General features: G+C 42.8%; 2 protein-coding genes across 3 annotated transcripts in view; one reads left to right on the top strand and one right to left on the bottom strand.

Moving 5' to 3' along the window:
- Nucleotides 1-280: 280 nt before the first annotated feature.
- PRKAR1A (protein kinase cAMP-dependent type I regulatory subunit alpha) lies at nt 281-18,934 on the top strand. 2 transcript variants are annotated; one of them, XM_067717197.1, is made up of 11 exons: nt 281-525; nt 3,682-3,861; nt 9,140-9,310; nt 10,114-10,205; nt 10,416-10,477; nt 11,300-11,346; nt 12,024-12,182; nt 13,588-13,648; nt 14,740-14,861; nt 15,787-15,868; nt 16,446-18,934. In XM_067717197.1, exons 2-11 carry the CDS (start codon nt 3,688-3,690, stop codon nt 16,616-16,618), a joined length of 1,143 nt encoding a protein of 380 aa, XP_067573298.1. In that variant the 5' UTR covers nt 281-525; nt 3,682-3,687; the 3' UTR covers nt 16,619-18,934. The 2 variants fall into 2 exon arrangements, with proteins under 2 accessions (XP_067573298.1, XP_067573299.1); XM_067717198.1 differs by lacking the exon at nt 281-525 and adding an exon at nt 777-932.
- Nucleotides 16,445-20,845, bottom strand: part of FAM20A (FAM20A golgi associated secretory pathway pseudokinase) — a 49,991-nt gene continuing 45,590 nt past the window's right edge. The window contains exon 12 of the mRNA XM_067717191.1: nt 16,445-19,956. Within this exon, the coding sequence (XP_067573292.1) occupies nt 19,947-19,956 (10 nt within the window). The 3' untranslated portion in view covers nt 16,445-19,946. The remainder of the gene's footprint in view (nt 19,957-20,845) is intronic.

The following is a 20,845-nucleotide window of genomic DNA, read 5'->3' as shown; positions in this document are numbered from 1 at the left end:
TTGTGCCCATAGGGACTGTGTGGCCTCCACTGGCGACAGCACCCATGGAGGGGAGAGCGGCCCGGTTGGCCAAACAGACACTTGGCAGGGCTCGGATTTCCTGGACCGGATGGCGGCCCGGAGCCCGGAGGCCGCGGCGCGGGCCGAGCACAGGATACGCGGCGGGCGTGCGCATCCCGGGATCCGCCCGCGCTCGGCCCCTGGCGCAGCTGCAGCGGATCCGCCTCCTCCTCCGGGGCTTGGAAGCGGCAGGAATTCCCCCTCCCCGGCCCCGCGTCCCCCTCCGGCCCGGGCTACGGGGCGGAGTCGCCCACCTGTCATCCGAGACGCCCCACGTGGGTCGGCCTGGGTTGGGGGCGGGGGTTGAAGGCAGGGAGAAAAGGCGGAGGCGGCGAGGGAGGTGGGAGTGAGGGTGGGGAGAAGAGAGGCGAGGAGGAGAGAGGGGAGCTGCCCAAAGCCGCGCGGAGAGCGAGAGAAGAGCAGCAGAGAGAAAAGAGAGGACCTGTGGCGTCCAGACTGGAACAGGTAAGGGGCGGCAGGTGAACAGAGGAGGGAAGCCTCGGGCTAGAGAGAGTGAGGAGAAGACCAGAGGCAAGCGCGAGGAGAGCTGCGGACGAGGGACAAGGCAGGACGGAAAGAAGGGTAGAAGGGGGATCATTCCAGGCGGAGGAGGGGCGAGGGTCCTTCAACGAGCGGCGGCGGAGGACCCGGGGCCGCTGCCCCTTTAAGGTTGCCAAGGCGACGGCTCTGGCCAGAGCGAGGCGCATTGACGTCAGCAGCCGGGCACTGATTGGCTGCGACGCGGCCGTTTCCGGTGGAGCCGCCGAGCAGCAGCTGTAGCCGAGTGGATTCGGGCTGGGAGGGGAGCGCTGAGGTAGCTCCGCCGGCCGCCGCCTCGACCGCAGTCCGAACCCGCCGCCGCCCGCCCGCAGGTGAGAGGCCTCGGCGGGGTCCCCCGCGCGCCCAGCTTTGCCGCCAGCCGCCCGTTTGGAGGCGCCGGGCCGATCCAAGATGGCGTCGCGGGGAGCGACCTGCGGGGGACGGCCGCACCCCCTGCGCCTCCCGGCCCGGCGCCTCCAGAGGGCCCCCCGCGGGCCTAGCTCCCTAGCCCGGGTCTGCGCCCCCCAGACCCCCGGGGTCCGCTCCGGCCGCCCCGCCCCTGCGGCCTCCCCGCTCGCCCTCCCGCGTCTCCTGAAGGACGGTGGCGAGATGTCCCCGGAATCCGCCATCGACCCCCTGCCTTTCCGGCTGCTCCGGGGACCCGGCAGTCCTCGTTTTCCTCTCTCCGGCCTCTTCCGCGGGCGCTTCCCCTTCCTTCCCGGGATTGTCGCCCCGCCCCCGCGGTGGTCGTCGCCCGGCCGCTCCGTGGCTTTCTGTCCCCTCTCCCCTAACCCCCTTTCCCGGTCCCCGCCCCCCCAGGTCTCCCCTTGGCCTTCCGACCCGAGCGGGATGCAGGATGGGCCTCCCTTCGTCTCGTGGCCGTGACTGTGGCCTAAGTGGAGTGAAGGGCACTTCCGTGTCCTTGCCCCCGAAACGTGCGCGGTACCTGTGACCCGCCCCCCCTCCCCCGGCAGCTCAGTGTAGGTGCGACGCCGAACGACGTCACCGCCGGAGGGATGCCCGAGAGATGGGTCTTCTCGGTGCTCCGAGGATGACCCCGAGGAAGGGCTCCTGGCTGGTCTGAGGGTCTGCGGCCTGAATCAGCGAGTTTCTCAAGGTGTCTGGCATAGCGCCTCGCGTGTGATCCCTTTGAAACGGAATTGTGTCACAACCGACTTTATGAAAGAAAGAATCTCAGTGTTTTCTGAGGAGGAGAGGCAATGCAGTGTACGTTTTGCAGCAGTTAAATAATTGGGGGCGGGGGGGAGCTAAATTGTTAGGCTCTTACAACCAAGTACGAGGACGGACTTAATCTAGGTGTATTCGATTAAAAAAATAAGACCGAAATACGGATATTCCGGGGTTCACACGGTGACCTGACTGCGCCAGTCCTGGGGCATTTATGTTAATATGCTACCTTATTTCCAGTGTCCTCCTTTTGGTGTTTTAAATACATTGTTGCAAACAACAAACCAGTCTCACGCTTAGCCCCAGTTCTCTCATTTCTACCGCAGACCAGATCTTCGAATGATTTCTCTGATCCGTTGAATACATGTATTGATATTCCTGAGATGGATCTGAATGTTTTGAAGCATAAAAAGATCTGATTGATCATTGTTCTCGGTGGCTTTCAGTACAGTATTTTTTCAAATGCAGAAAATCCTACTGAAGTGGATTCTCAGTTCATGTGGCTGTCTGAACTGGAAAAGGGGCTGGTGTAAATCTGTCCGAAAGTACCGTGTTTTTTGTGTTTGTTTTGTTTTGTTTTTTGTGTTTGTATTAGAGTGTTTATTTCTGAAGTAGCAGCATGAGTCTTTTTCTGTGGCCTCTTAGTTTACGTGCTTGTCAGGGAGCTACGACTTTCTCATGGTCTGTTAATTAGTTTACTCGTTATTGACCCTTACCATGAAAGTTGTCAAAACAAGATGCCTAACAGCACGGTAGCTCTTTACTCTGCTGATTCTTTCTTCTTTGACATTTATAATGTCATCTCAGTGGTTCTGTGTGCATTATATTTGGAAAAGACCAACTAGTATTGAATTCAGTTGCAAAGTGGAGGAGACCTCACTTTTATCTTCTAATCTTAATTACTTAATAATTAGGAGTTGAAAGGAAAACAGTTTATGGCTCTTTTGTTAAATTAGTAAGCTTTTAATTCCAGGGTAAGGTTAGCTGCCCATTGTTATATTTGTTTATTTTACTTCACATCGAGGTAGTTTGAACCTTCTAAAATTCACTAAATGCAGTTTTATCTATTGAGTCTTCATGTGAGTTTAAAACTTAATGTTTTAACATTTTCCTGTCCAGATGAATAAAATGTTTTTTTTCCTGTCCAAATCTTTTATCGTTTACTTAGTAAGGTGTTTGTTTATGTGGGGTTTTTTTTCTGTTAAGAATTTGCTCTCTTACTAGTGGGTAAATGTGTTATCATCTAGAGCTGGAATCTGGTAAAAAGAGTCTAGGATTAAAAGTTGCTTTTATAACTCATCTGGGGTTTCTTTTGTGTTTTAAAAAATGTTGATTGTGCTAGTAGTTGGCTAACCAGAGCCTTTGCTCCAGTGGTTTGCTGGGTGAGATTAGGACACTCCCCTGGGATCTGGGTTACGAATAGGGAATGTCAGATGTTCTTTCTTGTGCTTTCTTGCTTTCACTTAGAGCTGACTTGTGTGCCCTTATAATTCTCTGTCCCGTTTGCCATGTACACACTTTGCACGGCATCATGGTTTCTTTTGTAGGAGGAGAACTGAATGAAATTCCCTTAAGGGCCTGACTCCTCCGCACCCCGCCTCTGCCGGGGATAAGTGGCTCATACTTCCAACGGAGAGCTGAGGTTCTTCTCACTGTGGCTGCCTGCAGAGCCTAGATCCTGTGCAGCAGGACCTCAGTGAAACACTACTTTGAGAGAATGCTATTTCTGTACATACTTGACTCCCTAGCCCTCACCTCCCTGTTTAAAAAAAAATCTACTTAGAAAGAAATCCTTGTGAATCAGTTGCCTAGTGAATTTGTTAGGTCGAAGGCCAAATTGACATTTGCTCTTTGTAAACAGTTTTCACAGGCGTCTGTGTGTTTTCCCCATAGTGAGCCATGGCGTCTGGCAGCACCGCCAGCGAGGAGGAGCGCAGCCTCCGGGAATGCGAGCTCTACGTGCAGAAGCACAACATCCAGGCCCTGCTCAAGGACTCCATCGTGCAGTTGTGCACCGCGCGGCCCGAGAGGCCCATGGCATTCCTCAGGGAATACTTTGAGAGGTTGGAGAAGGTAAAAATAAATGGGGCAGAGCATGAGATGACCCTGACGGTTGTTAAAGGGGATGCTGTAGAGTGTCGCTGATTTGTACCTTTTGGAAGAAAAGGAATTCTGACCAAATCATAATCTATAATCATCATCATCATCTAAAATAGAACTTCAGAAAAGAAATGTAGTTAACGTACTTGAAGTAATTTTTAACTTTGTAATCAGTAGAATTTATCAAAACTAATCTGTATGCTAAGTTTACTTGGCTAACAGGTTTTCGTCTTCCAAACATATAGTTCCTTGTAACTATTTTAATTAGTACATAAAACTGACTAAATGAAATAACTGACTAGGTACAGTTGATCAGAAGTAGTACAGCACTGTACAGCAGAAACTAACACAACATTGTAAATCAGCTATACTCCAGTAAAAATTTTTTAAAGTACAGCAGTGGTACTGCTGTACCACTGAAGTGAGAAATTCTACAGTACTTGAAAGCATTTAATGCTTTTTTCTTCAGCAAAGCAAGTGAACTTATAGGTTTTATCCCACCTTTTGAAATCACTGTAATGAAACAGTTGAGTCTAGCTTGTGACTGATATTTCAGAAACTCTGAATTAGTGAAGTGTGTTTTACTGTAGAATATGTCTCAGGTGAATCGACTCTAGAACAGAGAGATCAAGATTGATGGTTATCAAAATTTTACTTTACAGCTCTGGTCAGGACTTGTTTCCTCTTGAAAAAAAAATTAATGTAGTTTTTAGTCGTTGTTGTTCATCCTCATTCTGTGTATGTCAGTGGGACCTAAGCATGTGGTGTGTGCTTTTCTAAGCAAAATGATCATTTTTCATCAAGGTCGATGCTTCAGTTCACTTCCCTCAAAAAATGATGAATGAGAAAGTTTGGATTGTTAAATGTTTTGAGTAGTTTGTTTGATTTGCTTCTGAAATTCAGCGAGATAAATTTACAGGTTTTCTTAAGCGTATTGAAGTTTTGATGTGGTTCATAATTGTGAACCAGTTGGGGGGCATTTTCTTAGATATATGATTGTTAATTATCTAATTGTATTGCAGAAATATTTGTAATCTATCCCACTGGTTTGGACAGTTTCTTAACCAGCATAATTTACTAGTAAAAGAGTCTGTTTTACTAGTGTTTAAAAAATGTTTGGGTGGCTCAGTGATCAGGAATTTTCTACTGTTTTCTTGAAAAGCTGTTTGTTGAAATTGGTGTCTAGTACCATGATTAGACTAATCAAAAACAACAACAGGGGCTTCCCTGGTGGCGCAGTGGTTGAGAGCCCGCCTGCCGATGCAGGGGGCAGGGGACGCGGGTTCGTGCCCCGCTCCGGGAAGATCCCACATGCTGCGGAGCGGCTGGGCCCGTGAGCCATGGCCGCTGAGCCTGCGCGTCCGGAGCCTGTGCTCCGCAGCGGGAGAGGCCACAGCAGTGAGAGGCCCGTGTACCGCAAAAACAACAACAACAAAAAACTAACCAGTCCCGATGAATGTAGCCTTGCTGTCTTGGAATTGTGGTAGAAAGTCTGGTTTTCTCTTATTTAAGCAGTTTCCTGATAGTGAAATACTGTAGCGCCAGGCTGCTGTGGGCCTTCCCTGTTTTGAAGTGAAGTGTGTTTCTGGAGACCTGATTCTGAAATTGGTCACTGTAAGGTGATCCCTCTTCTTCTCTTTGGACATCAATAGAAGCCATCTGATGAGGGGATGAGGTTGGTGAGACGTGAAGGGTGTGTCTTTTTATAGGGAGTGTTGCGTGTGTGGTGCTCATTTCAGAGCCTGTACTCTCATAGCCCTGTTTAAGCACTGAGCAAGGGGAAAACAAGAAATGATGATTAAAGTAGTTTCTTTGCACGTGGGATTTTTTAATTTAATGATTGTTGGCTTCTTTGCCTTTTAATAAAAGTCACAGCTTAACGCTTTTTCTTATAATTCAAGGATCTTTGTTCACTTGTATACATTCCGTTAGCCAGGGTTGAATGTAAATATCTGGACTTTCAAGTAACTAGGTTTTCAACTTTTCAAGAGGTCATTGTTCTGTGCATTAGGTGTTAGGTTATATGTGTGAAAATATGGTCACGCTCTTGTCATCTCTTTCCCTGTGTTAACCAGGGGTCATGTTTCTGGTACCCTCAACTGCTCGATAAGAGATGCACCAAAAAGCTCCATTGAAAGCTTCTGCGTTTTATTTCAGACTGTTACCTGTAATTTGAATCCTCTTTTCTGCACATATTTATTAGAACCTCCCTGTCCGATAGATGAGAGGAATTTTAATAGCTCCGACCATGGAGTGTCTTCTGTGTGCCAGGTACCGTGTGAGCACGTTACATACATACATACATGCTCATTATTTCAGATGTGTGAGGTTGCTGATTATCACCATTTTACAGAGGTAGCAGGTAAAACTAAGAGAAATCAGGTAACTTCCTGTGGTCACACAGGGTAGTAGCTTTATGTTGTACCATACGACCCCCAAATTTCATTTGTTTACTACAGAAGTCCTCATTTCTTGGTCATGTGCAGCTCTTGTGGGCTCAGCCCATCTTCTCTTCTTGGCTCCATGTGTCTTGTTCTGGGGTTGAGTGGAAGGAGCTGCTCCCAAGGCTGAGAGGGATCGGATGCTGCAGGGGCCAGAGTCAGATCTTACAAGAGGACATGCTGTGGCAAAACAAGCCACTTACCCAGCCCCAGGTCCGTGGGACGGGGACGTTTACTTCACCTACAGGGAAGCATGGAATGGCAGGGGCAGGGAGGGGACAAATAGTGATTGTTGAAAGCATATTAAGTAAGCGGTGGGCACAGCACCGGAGCTTAATACTCTAGGATGTGTTGACAGTAAGTGGACCGGGAGGGGTTCTTTTGTCTGTTTTTGTTTTAATAAGTGAGAGAACTGAGGAGGGAGGAGACTGACCGAAGGATGAACAGCAAGAAAAAGGACGTAAAACTGTGTAATAGAAATCGATGATCTCAGTGATGGCTCTGAGTCACCAGGATTAGGTTCTAGCTGATTGCTATTGAAGATGAAAACCCATGGAACAGTGTTAAAATCAAAATGCTTTTGGTACTTCAAAATTGTCTTAAAAATTCAGTTAGATAGAAGACAGTTCCAAATGAGATATTACTTGTGAAACTTTCCGTGAAATTTTTGTGAAATATCAGTGACAGATTTTGGGGTAGAATTTGTGTTTTCATTTATACTCTTGAACTTTAGACTTTGGGGGAGACTTGAGTTTTAAAATTCTCTGTTAATATGGAATGGGAAAACCTCACCTGTTTACTGGAATTACCGGAATGAAAATGAAGTGGGTTTTCTTTAAAAATGTATTTTTTTAAAAAATGGTTGTATATTTGCACATGGTTCAAAATTCTGCAGGTACAAAAGGATATGACAATAAAAAGTCTTTTCCCCACTTCGTTGTCTTCCTAGAGTGCAGGAAGACACTGTGTTCCAGGGATAATATATGGGCACTTACAAATTCATATCCAGCATGTGCATGGTATTCCATTGTATGGATGTACTAGTTTATTTAATCTCCATGTTGACGACCATTTTGGTGGTTTCCAGTGTTTTACTATTAAAAGCAGTGATATAATAAATAACCTTGTATATCTTGTCATTTCACACACACGCATATTTTAGAATAGATTCCTGGCAGTAGACTTACTGGATTATTTGGTCAACAGGTAAGTGCATTTGTAACTAAATATGCAAATATATTAAAGTTGTGTTTGTTATAGGCTTTTCTTACTGTGTTTTTAATTGAAAATTAGAAAATCTAGAGAAATGAGAAAAATAAAGCCAATTCCTCCCTCCAAAAAATAAAAAAATAAAAATCAAACATGAGTCTATAATAGAGATAAACACTATTAATGCCTTGATTGTTATCGTTCTAGACTTTTCTTGCTGCATTTATATGTTCTTTTATTTGTCTTGATGCCAAATGCAGAGCTGAGTACCATGCAGGAGAAAAAGTAGGCAGGTCCTTAGTTTCTTTTTTATCAAAAAATTTTCAGAAATAGTAAATGCTGAGTTCATTTAGAATTTGAAAGACGGCTTAGAAAAATAATGGAGGGTGAGTCAGATGAATGAGAATGTAAATAGCTCACCATTCTTGGCTTTTTTCATTCTGATTTTACGTCAGGGCATAACTCATTCTTTACTGAAGACCTGCGAGGAATTTCTTTTTAAGGCCCTAGATCTGAAAAATAAGAACGTTAAGTAGTTGATATCAGTTTTAAACGGATTGGTTTAATAAGTTTTTAAAAGCGGGTAAACTTTTTTTTGTTTTAACTTCAAGTGTCAACCCTGACCATAAAGAATGCTTCCAGCTCTGTTAGGAGAAGTATTGTTACATCCGATCTTAGTTAAATTCTAGGTTGCCATCACATTTCATTATTTGTTTATACCTGAGACTCCAGCTACAATATGAACTCCACAGGCTCAGGACTCTCTCCTATTGGTGTTTTTTTTTTTTTTTTGAAATAAATTTATGGCAGCGTTGGGTCTTCGTTGCTGTGCGTGGGCTTCTCATTGCAGTGGCTTCTGTTGTCGCGGAGCACGGGCTCTAGGCACGCGGGCTTCAGTGGCTGTGGCTCGAAGGCTCTAGGGCACAGGCTCAGTAGTTGCGGCGCGCGGGCTTAGTTGCTCCGCGGTATGTGGGATCTTCCCGGACCAGGGCTTGAACCTGTGTTTCCTGCATTGGCAGGCGGATTCTTAACCACTGCACCACCAGGGAAGCCCTCCGACCGGTTTTTATGTTCCCCTTGCCTAGTGTAGACTTGGCGTGGCAGATCCAGAGAATACATATTGAATGAATGGAGTAGCACAGTGATCTAGGCATTCTTCTGTCACTTTGCTGTGCCTGAGTGATTATTCCTAGACGGCATTCTTGGGCGGGGCAGGGATCTCACACTAATTTCCCAGCCTTTTGTTTTGCAGTTCATTACTGTTGAGTGCATTACAAATCATTGTCGGTATATTATCATAATGAGTATATAATTTTTTATTTGCCTGTTACGTGCCCTGTACCAGTGGCTTTTGTTCATTAATAAATACAGCATCTGTTACCCTCTGAGAAACAGTGAAGTCTTTCCAGAGTATTTCTTTTCAAGCTTGACTCTCCATTTTTTCCCCCATTTGTAATTGACCTTTGCCCCTTAACTTTCAGCTTGGTAATAGAGGGAGAGATTTGAAGTGACTGAGAAGGACCGTCATTGGAGTATGAGAATACCAGCTGAAGAATGCCATGCTGAAGGGTCTCATTTTATAAACTTATGATCTTTTTCAGGAGGAGGCAAAACAGATCCAGACTCTGCAGAAAGCGAGCGCTCGTGCAGACTCGAGGGAGGATGAAATCTCTCCTCCTCCACCCAACCCAGCGGTAAAGGGCCGGAGGCGACGAGGCGCCATCAGTGCCGAGGTCTACACGGAGGAAGATGCTGCATCCTACGTGAGGAAGGTAGTGTTCATATCTGAGCACTGGGACCCACGTGGTAGCCATCCAGTCTTCTCTGATGAATGCGTGCACTGTTTTGAGTAGTAAAACACAAACAGGATGGATCGTACTCCATCCTGTACAGTTCCTGGGTACTTGGGGAACAGGTTTCTGTAACAGCATACCATCAGAGGAAATAACTAACAGTAATTATGAAACAGTGCATAAGTGAGTTTTGGGGGTTTTCTTTTGCATGTTGTTGTTTTGCAGTAGAAGAGCAGGCAGTACTCCTTTTTCTCTTGAATCATGGTGTCAGTTTCTTGACATCCTGTAATTCATGTTGTGGCTTTCAGCCTTTTACCCTACGAGCGTCATTTGTCTCAGTTGGCTCTTAGAGCCAGTCTGCCATTTCGAGTTAAGCTGTTAGCCTGAAGGGGGAAGGGAATTGAGCTTGCAAGAGGTTGTGAGACTAACAGTACCTGATCACAGTTTAGAAAATGACCAGTTGTCAGAAAATGCTTAGTTTTGCCTCACTAATCACCTTGGGCAAGGTGATTTTGGTTTGTTCCTTTAGTTGTTGACTAGGAACCAAATACTAGCCTTTAAACACAGGCCTAGATGTAGGCAAAGGGGATTATTGAGTCAATATTTGTTGAGAACTTTGTGGATCAAAGACAGCATGAGAGTGTTATGTTGAAAATATTTAACTCAAAGCAGCCTTGTTTAAATACCGTAATGTAGCTTGACATTTCATTGTAATTTAGGTTGCAAGCATGAAGTGGTCTTGGTTTATGGAATCGTCATTTTGACTTTCTGTTCTTTCTTAGGTTATACCAAAAGATTATAAGACAATGGCTGCTTTAGCCAAAGCCATTGAAAAGAATGTACTGTTTTCACATCTTGATGATAATGAGAGAAGGTAGGTGCAGGTACTTTGTTATACTATTTTTCCAGTGCAGTTGGTGTCCCAAACTAGTCTCATCACTGTTGCAAGTTTTAAGGCTCTTAGTAATTGTTCACCTGATAACAATCCAGGCTGAAAATCTGGGAGCTTTAATTCTAAGGTTAATGTTTGAAATCCACAGAAGCAGCACATGAAATGTAACGCGAGGCCTTCTCTCCCTTGCAGTGATATTTTTGATGCCATGTTTCCGGTGTCCTTTATTGCTGGAGAGACTGTTATTCAGCAGGGTAAGGGTGGCTGCTTTATGGCATGCACTGTTATTATTGAAGTTGTTTTCCTCTTTAAGCCCACGATTTTCCTTCTGTTATACTACTGGGTTTTCTTATTTCTTTTAATTAAAATCTTCTGAGCTAAAAGGCACACTTTGCCTAAGGGACTAATATTTCCCTAACATCTGATATAGTTTTGTTTATGGTAACTGTTAAAGGGAATTCATGCATTTTTACTTTGTATGGAATTCCAGAGCCACACATATTTCACATATCCTTTATATTGCTTATTAACCACTTACAAAGTAAAATAAAGTAGAAAATAAGCACAACACTTCTATTCTTCATCATCTAGCCCGTCTCTTTGTAAGGTTCTGTGCCTTCTACTGGTTCTTACCTTTTTTGACCACATATAGTAACATGGATCTCATCTTTTGGTGTCCTCTCTTTTTTCCTTTCTTATTTACTCTCGATATTTTCATGGGTCTTCATAATCCATATATTTTCTTGTTTAGTGACAATCTGATATTTGTTGCTTACTATTTGAGTTGTTTCTTGTTTTGTTGTTATAGATGATGTAGCGTTTAATGTCTTTGTACACACAAGTGGCTTTTTTTTTTTCCAGAGGCATTCTTTGCCACGAGATGACTAAAAACTCAGTTTTACGACTTCTAAAATAAATTGCTGGACTTTTTTCTTGAAAGTTTCTGTTCCTTTGTAATATACTCTTCTCTCACAGCACCTCTCTGACATAAGTTCATTATTTTACATTAATTTGGTTTGATTTGTGCTTCTTTAATTAATATGCTTCTAACTTTTTTTTACTCTCCTCGCTTTCAGGTGATGAAGGGGATAACTTCTATGTGATTGATCAAGGAGAGATGGATGTAAGATTTAATAATTGCAAAAATATGTTGATAATCTTAAAAGTCAACTTGTTGATATTTATTGCTTGTAAGAGTTTCTGAAGGGCTATTACATCCTTGTATGTTCGATTCCTTTTGCCAAATATTTTACTGACACAGATACTTTCTAAAGGTAATTTCTTCAGCTAGACCTACAGTTCAGAACTTTTGCTAGATTAGTGGTTAAGGCGTGTGTGTGTGCTGTGGAATAAGACAGGTGTCAGGGAGAGTCTAGACCGGTCGTGAGCTGGGAGACTGGGTGTACAGCTTTCTTGGTTCTGGAAGTCTTGTTGCTCCCATAAGATTATTAGAAAACTCGGTACCTCCTGCAGGTAAAGTGCTTGCCTAGCACCGTGCCTGGCACAGTGCTCTGTAAATACATGTGGTTAATATTAATGCTTAGTTCACTTTTTTTGCCCTGGTCATCCTTACAGAGGACTTTTTCTTATCAGACAATTAAACTAGGTAAATTACAGACACTCTGAACTTACTTAACTCATTGTCAGAAGTCAGCTGTTTTGCTCCGTTGTATACCGAAAATGTAACACATTTTATTTTTTAAAACAAAGTTCAGGATTCTGACCTCTTAAAAAGGTTTGCAGGTTTTTAATACTTACGTATTTGTCTATGTAGAAAAAAACAATGCTTTTGTATTTTAGGTCTATGTCAACAATGAGTGGGCAACCAGTGTTGGGGAAGGAGGGAGCTTTGGGGAGCTTGCTCTGATTTATGGAACACCTAGAGCAGCCACTGTCAAGGCAAAGACAAATGTGAAGCTGTGGGGTATCGACCGAGACAGCTATAGAAGAATCCTCATGGTAAGATACGTGCGTTTTGGAGTGTGGCTCACAATCCAGGCTGTGTGACTAATGTTTAAATAGTATCACCACATTGAAATGAGAATATTTTTTACTTTTAATGATTGAATGCTTGTATTAAGCCCAACTTAGCATTATTCATTATACCGTTTGAGACAGTGATCTTTTAGAACAAAACTTTGGCCAGAAATAACATGGGAAACAAATGTGGTGTATACGCAGTGGTCAGCTTATGTTTGGGAATCTCTCCATTTGTCAGTCAGTGCATCTCCCCTTAGCTGATCTTTACACATTACAGTTGGCCTGAGAGGTGCCGCTTCCGAGTGCATGACGTTATTGAAGGCCACTCAGAAGCCATCAGCTTCTCTAAATGGAAAGGAGGTTAGCAGTGATGCAGGTTTCATGTCCCCTCTCACTGTAAAGGAATAAACGAAGTAATAAAACCATTGGAATGTTCTGCTGATGTAATTAGACTCTATGAGAACTTTCTGACAAATTTATGGAGTAGCTTGGGTGTTTAAGTCCCAGTAAATGGCATTAGTCATCTTAAATGGCTTTCTTAAATTTGTGTATTACATGTCTGGCTGTTTGACAGTACGCGGTTGGATGTACTTAGAAAATTTTCTGTACTGGGGGATGGAGATATGTATATCTATTGTGTATATACTTGTATATGTATATGTAATAGATACATATTATATAATAAATATTTACATACTTAGAAAATTTTCTGTACTGGGGATGGAGATAATGTATATCTATTATATATATACTTATGTAATAGATACATATTATATAATAAATATTAAATAATATAAATACATATTATACATATATATTTATAAGTATATAAATTGCCAAGGCAGTTTACTGTGTAAGGGATGTTTATTATAGAGGAACTGTGTGTTTCCCCTTTCTGTCCCCCAGATGTATTTAGCAAACCTTGCAGATAAGACATTTTGGTTTAGTTTGGGGTTACGGCACTTTTTTTTGTCAGGGTGGGATGTTGTTTCTATGGTAGCAGTTGTATTTCCTTCCTTCTGTGGAGGATCAGGGTTGTGGAAAAGGACCCTGGGCTGGAAATATATTCAACTGTAGTCACATATATGACTTGGGTTTTTGTTTCTTTGTTTTGTTTTGTTTTGAGAACTGATTGTTTGCTTTTTTGACACTTCGCTAATTTGTGAATTCTTTGGGCATATACCTGGTGTTTCTTTTAGGAGCAAGTTACTAAGAGCTTTTGATTGAACTGAATAGAGGGCTTACCATCTTCAACAGGAAGAAACCAGTCATGTATCAAGCAGCAGTAGCAAGCTTTGACTTCTCTGTTGTTGTTCATTTACTTGAAACAGTGTTTCTTACTCCACAGCGTGATGTGAATTACACTTTCTTTTTTCATTTATAGGGAAGCACACTGAGAAAGCGCAAGATGTATGAGGAGTTTCTTAGTAAAGTGTCTATTTTAGGTAAGTTTTGGAAGATTGCACGGAGAATTGTTGTATTGAAGTGTTAGTCATGCTTAAGGAAACTGATTGTATTTCATAAAGATTACTCCAGTTATCAACTTTTTCTTTTTTTAATGGTTAACAAAAACCATATGGAATGCAGAGTTGAAGTGTGACTAAATTAGAAGTAATTTTAAAGTGCGTTTAATTTGCTAGTATATGACAGACCTCTAAATTAGAAATAAGTGTTACTTATTCCTCCTGGAGAGACAGAAAGACTGGAAGTGTTCTCCTGAGTGTGGACTTTCACAGTTGTTCCCCCTGGGACTTGTTTCTCTGTTGCTCCGTCAGTGAGTTTATTGGTTCAGGAAAGTGAGTATTTCCAAGAATGCATTTCCTCTGTAGAAAGAATAGGTGTCATTAGCTTGCTTTCTCTGAAAAAATGCTAGAAGTGTGGGGAAATATAGAGTAAAGTAGGGTAATTGGAGGCATTTCTACATATTTTGTTATGTGGACTTAGAGACATTATTACAAGCTGTTCTTCATTGGGAGGGGAAATGGCGATTTATAAGGTAATATAGTCTTGAGTCATTGCTTTGTTACAGTGAATTGACTTTTTTGCCCTTATTTGTCCTTTCTCTGAAATGGTTACATTTGTTTAGTGTCTTGGGTGTTAGTTTGGCCTTTGGGAACAAAAGTTATTTTCTAGTTACTCTTGTTGGTTTTGTAAATAAATTCTACTGAGGATTTAAATTGATACATTATTTCTCTGAATCTCTGGAACTATTACTTTTGGGTCCTGTAATTGTAGGTTCGATTTGCATTGATGGCATTCTTTAGGAATACTTAACCGTTACATTTTTCTTATCCCTGTACCATCGGACGCAGTTGGTATAGGTTAACCTGGCCACTTGGCTACTGAAAGAAAGCTCTAGGGTCATCTGTAAGTAACAGGAGGATCTTGGTGAGACGAGAGGTAGTTGAAGACAGGTGCCATGTTGGATTAGAGTCACTACTAGAGTATTTTGGTTGACTTCTTTATACCTTTTGTTTTGAGATTTTTTAGCAATACCAAATAATGCAGAGAAATCCTTTTGATTCCTGCCTTTTAGAATCTCTGGACAAGTGGGAGCGTCTCACGGTAGCTGATGCGTTGGAACCAGTGCAGTTTGAAGACGGGCAGAAGATTGTGGTGCAGGGGGAGCCGGGAGATGAGTTCTTCATTATTTTAGAGGTAAAGACGGGGCAGCACTGGGCGGGGAATAGGGGGACACCAGTTCTCATTTACAGCTACCGTTCTTAAGATAAACAGTTTTATTTAAAAATTATCGTTCCCTTTGAAATGTCGTCGTTTGGTTTTCGGCCAGGCCACCACATTTTAAATGAGGGCTTTGCATGAAGTAATAGCCGAATTCTGACCTACTCGAATTAATTCTCCTCACAGAAGCCAAACAGAACTCAGCCATTTAGCACACAGGCTGTGATGTACTGCACCGTTCTTGTTAAAATCATGCATTTGGGCTAATTTGGCAAACAGGATCAAAGGCAGGTATTTAAATTCTAAATGTTACCATGTTTTATATCGTCACAATCCATGGAAATGTCTAGCAGATACTCTTGCCAGCCAAGGAGATCCACAGAGCAGATTCGCTGAATGTGGCTCAGTAGATGCTAATCGCTGTTGTTTAAGCCAGGGGTCGAGGAAGTCTTTCTGTAAAGGGCCAGACAGTAAGTAATTTAGGCATTTATGAGCCATAGTGTTTCTGTTGCAGACTCAACTCTTGTCATAGTGGGAAAGCAGCCATGGACAGTATCTAAATGAGTTGGTGTATTGTTCCAATAAAATTTTATTTATAAAAGCAGTGAGCTTGGATTTGGCCCTCCTTCTGCAGTTTGCTATCCTGAGTCTGAACCCTCGAAGTACCTCAGCGTGATGAGAAGTACCTCCTAGCAGGAACTGTGGGGGTAAATAAGCGTCAAGCCTGTAGTGACTCTTCAGTTACCTTTTATCACATGAACACAGAGGATTTGAAATAACTGCTGAGTCCTTTTTTTTTTTTTTTTTTTTGCAGAGTAGCTAAAATTGCATAGGATATTTAAAATGCCACCCAGGATTTGAAAGTATTAATGTGTTTTGCTTTTTGGTGATTTTGTTATAGGGTTCAGCTGCTGTGCTACAGCGTCGTTCAGAAAATGAAGAATTTGTTGAAGTGGGAAGATTGGGGCCTTCTGATTATTTTGGTATGTGGATTTCCTCACAATAAACACAGTTTCTGTAAGTCACTTCTCAGTGAGCTATCACAGTCTTTCATAATCTTGCCTTTTCTTCTCCTGAATTTTATTTATTTTATTTATTTATTTATTTATTTTTGCGGTATGCGGGCGGGCCTCTCACTGTTGTGGCCTCTCCCGCTGCGGAGCACAGGCTCCGGACGCGCAGGCTCAGCGGCCATGGCTCACGGGCCCAGCCGCTCCGCGGCATGTGGGATCTTCCCGGACCGGGGCACGAACCCGTGTCCCCTGCATCGGCAGGCGGACTGTCAACCACTGCGCCACCGGGGAAGCCCTGAATTTTATTTTTTATTTTAGTTTTCGGCTCTCAGAGAAGTAGTGTGAGATTTTGACCTTGACTCAGTTAATAATTAAGTTATTGATTGTCTCATATCTGTCAGTTGGTTTTTTCCTGAGGTGCAGATGTAGTGTGGCCTGTACTGAGTTACTAGGAGGAAAAATACGGGTTTTCTTTTCCCCGGAGGGCGCCCCTCAGAAGACGTTTCTGAGGGAGCTAGCCTACTCTCAGCCCTTTCCCCTCCTGCAGGCGAAATCGCGCTGCTGATGAATCGTCCTCGCGCTGCCACCGTGGCTGCCCGTGGCCCGCTGAAGTGCGTCAAGCTGGACCGCCCGAGGTTTGAACGTGTTCTCGGCCCGTGCTCGGACATCCTCAAACGGAACATCCAGCAGTACAACAGTTTTGTGTCCCTGTCCGTCTGAAACCTGCTTCCCGTGCCTCCCTTCCGCCTCTCCCTGTCCAGGCTTCCCCATGCAGACTGCTCTCTGGCCCCTCTTTGCAGCGCCACGTGGCCAGTGGCATCGCAGCTTCTTGTCGGTTTCTGTTAAAAGTTGCTCTTATTGCACCATTTTTATTTTGGAGCATTAACTGAGTGCTCATACACAGTTAAATAAATAGAAAGAGTTCTGTGGAGACTTGGCTGTTCCTGCTTCTCTGTGCAGTGTTAGTGTTCACCCTGGGCCGCGCGTGCCATGCTTTCTGGTGAGGGCAGACCCTGCGCCATATGAGTTCATAGAGTCATGATGTAACCGTGCAAGATTGCCTTTCAAGTGACAGAAGTTTCCTGTTACCATAAGCAGATTCTAGACTGTGGCCATATATGCTATATTTCTTTATAGAATAAACGATCTCTCATTAAGCTCTGAGGATTAGGAAAAACAGATATAGAAAAATCTTAGTATAGTAGAAAGACATCCGCCTGTATTTAAACTAGTTTAAGGGTGAAAAAATGCCCATTTTTGCTAATTATCAGGTGGAAATGATCTGTTCAGTTCTTTTTTTTTTCTTTTTAACAAGAATTTTTATTTGTCAAGCGACTTTGCCTGGTTTTGTTTATATCTTGTTCTTAATGTTTCCTCTCCAGTTCTAAAATATGTTGAGGAGTGGCTGTCTATACCTACCTGCCTTTTAAGGTTCACACCAAATCATAAGCTGCAAACATTGGGTAATGATTTAACTGCATCTGCCTCAGCTCACAGACTCTGATCACACCTTCATTTATCCAGCTGGTGCCAAATGTTGATCATCACATGCTGAATTGAGAATAAGAATTTGAGGTCTGCACTCTAGGTTGCTAACTTAGACTTTTTGGTTAATGTATATCCTTCAGTTGAGTCCAGGATAATAATCTCTTACGCTCTTTAAGCACTGATTCCAGGAGATTGGATTTACTGGGAAAAGACAGACTAAATGTTGTAACCGAAAAATGGAGGTGGGATTGCTAAAGGGAGAAGTGGCAGGTGGACAAAGTTCAGTGTCGGGAGCTCTGCCCCACTCAGTTCACTGGGGCAGGAGATTTGGGAAGAAGTGTTTTACTTTGCTTTAACCTTTCCTCCCCTGTTTACATCGACTAGAATTTATGGTGGGTTGCGGGGTGGGGTAGGATGTGTTTGTGTTTCAAATTGGTCTAAAAGGCCATCCTACTGAAAAGTTCTGCTTTCCTATCTACCACCTTATTTCTCTGGCAAACTTTTTTGTGTAAACGAGTGTTTTGAGTCTTAACTTTATTTCAGTATTTTCCAGCCTTATCAAGGTTATGTGTTGTTACATTATTCCATGTGCACCAATGATACCCAACTGTTTATTTTTATTATTGTTATTTTTTGAAACAAAATTTCACAGTTCCATAATGTAGGCACTTTTATTTGCATTGTGATTTATATAGTATATAGGGTTATATTGGGGGTGACTGCAAGCATTTTTTCCATCTGTGTGCATCTGGCTCTGATTTTTAATCCCCTCTCCTTCCCCTTTCCCAGGTAATTTAAATTGGTCATGGTACATTTTTTTCATAGATTTGAACAGCTTTTGGGTTGTTACTAAGTTTGGAGTATAAATCTGGGAAAGAGGTTTTATTTACATTCTAGTGTGGGATAGAAAGCCACCTTATTTCAAATGTTTTATTTTTCAAAATAATCTTTACTAAATGAGGATTTTCTGGTCTGTATTTTGTGTTTAGCTTTTTATATTTAAAAGATTAAAAATAAAAAATTATGTTCTTATTAGCTTAAAGCTTGATTTGATCTTTGTTTAAATGCCAAAACTGTACTTAACTAAATTATTTAGAACGCCGTAAGTTTGCAGAGTTTCATATATGTATATAGTCATGCTCCTGTGTATGTTCAGATTCATAACAGTGATTTCTAAATGGGTTCTGTTCTTAAATCATTCGGCTTTGCTGTTTACTCCCTTTTGTAATTTTTAATCTAAGAAAATTTAAGTCTGAATTTAAAAATGATCACATTTAAAGCCTTATCTTTGTGCAGTCTATGTGAGAAATCACGATTGGCATCATTTGTTTCAGTGGATATTCAGGGCTTTAGAAGTCATTATTTCTGGGCTTGGTAAGTGGATTTCTGAGCTCCACTGCTCTAGAAAGCGTAGATGGCCAAAGGACCATTTTGTATTGTTTCCTGGTCACTAGTCTGATTATACTGTGTGTGCTAATATACCCTCTTCTTTTTGTTGTAGATTGTCTTAATGGTAGGTCAAGTAATAAAAAAGATTAAATAATTTAATTCTCTAACGAATCAGTTTTTCTTCCCTTTCTCCTTTGCTCCTCTTCTTCCTCTCCCCCCCACCCCCCGAAGCTGCTAATCCGGTGGGCATGAATGAAAATCGAAAGTGAATTAGGGGATCGGTGTTTTGAAACAATAATGTGTTTGTTTTCAGTGTTTTCCAATTCAGTTTGTCAAAGAATGAATCTAAAAACCTTTCTTTAAGAGTAATTGAGATGTAGCAGATCTGTACTGAGCAATGGAAGGAAAACAATAAATCAGAGGTCAAAGATTTCCTTTTTATTGAGGGTAGACTGGTTCTCTGGCTTTGGAACTTTCCCACACTTACTGGGGGATGTCATTTCTAGGTCAGCATACCCTTTGGTTTAAATTTAATATGTGCATTCATATATTTAGGTATGCTTCTGTATTTCGCACACATATAAAGTCATTTCTAACGTGTCTCATTTCTGAGGTGGGGACGATTGAATTGAATTCATTCGCGTATTGGAATACTCCACGTGCGTCCAGTGGAGTCGGAGATGATGTCGCTGCCCAGGACTTTGCTTAAGCCGCGCCACTTTGTACACATGCACTTCGTCCAGATTCGGCAATCCCCTCCCTCAGCCTGCTGGAGCTGGAACCTTGGAGTCACAACAGAACATAACTGAAGAACATTTTCCTGGGTTGACTGTACTGGTTGCAGTTTAATTTTCCCTCGAAAACACTGGCTTATATGAAATCCCTTTTAGTATTTTAATGGCTTAAATATTGACAGTGTAAAATTGAAGTAGTATGATGTTAGTTTTCTTAATATTGCTTTCTCTCCAACCACAGATGAACAGCTGAACCCTTTTTGTATTTTTTTTTTTTTTTTTTTTTTTTTTGCGGTACGCAGGCCTCTCACTGTTGTGGCCTCTCCCGTCCGGACCTTTTTGTATTTTTGTTAGGCCCTGGCAGTGTACTTCTAGATGGGCTAAAACTACTAAAACAACATGGAGAAGCAGTGTGTTGATCACCATCATAATAGCCATCAGGAAAGACTGTGGAGAGAACATAAAAGGGAGAATGGTAAATCTCTCCCTTCTTACCCTAAGGAGTTTCACACAGCAGTCAGTGTTACTGTGTGCGTATAAAGTTAAAATTTGTGGACTGACAGAAGTCCAGAGCTGTGACTGCATCCTGATGCTGCCTAAAAACCCAAACCACTAATGAGCAGAAGTTTTTCGTTTTGCGAAAGCTCTCTGCCAGTGTAGCTTAAGTAGCTTTGTGGTTTTCTAAGTCACCGCTAGATGGAGGGCTTTTTATCATCTTTGTTAGCCTCAAAGTCAGTTACAGTCGGTCCTCGTTGTTCACGGATGCTGTATTTGCGAACTTTGCAAATTTGCGTACTTGCTGAAATTCATTTGCAACCCCCAAATCAGTACTCCCGGCACTGTCACAGTCATTCCCAGACTTGAGTGGAGAGGGGCCCGCGTCTCCCGACACGCGAGTGCCTGGCACAGGTCAGACCGGGCACACTCTGCCTTCTAGTTTCAGCTGAAATCAGATGCCCTTGTTTTGGTCTATTTAGTGCCACTTTTTTGCATTTTTTGTACTTCCTGTTGGTGATTTCTCTATTTAAAGTGGCCCCCAGAGGAGTGCTCGTGTCCTGGCTGGGGGTCCCGAGGGTGAGAAGGCTGTGGTGGGTCTCTAGAGGGGTACGTGTTAGCCAGCTTCTCTCAGGCGTGAGAGGCAGCGCCATTGGCCGAGCTCAGTGTTCGTGAAGCAACAGTGGATACTAACTGAGGTGTCTTCATCACACCGTAACGCAGGAATCAAGATCGTGTATTGGTAGGTTGACAGGAGTGTCACCAGAGGCTCTCACAGGAACCTACAGCCCCGTATCGCTCCTAGGGGAAGGCGGCACAGGAACCTACAGCCCTGTATCGC

This window comes from Pseudorca crassidens, chromosome 19 (genome assembly GCF_039906515.1).
Source record: "Pseudorca crassidens isolate mPseCra1 chromosome 19, mPseCra1.hap1, whole genome shotgun sequence".
In the NCBI taxonomy this organism is placed as follows: Eukaryota; Metazoa; Chordata; class Mammalia; order Artiodactyla; family Delphinidae; genus Pseudorca; species Pseudorca crassidens.
This window is presented reverse-complemented; position numbering and strand designations above follow the sequence as displayed.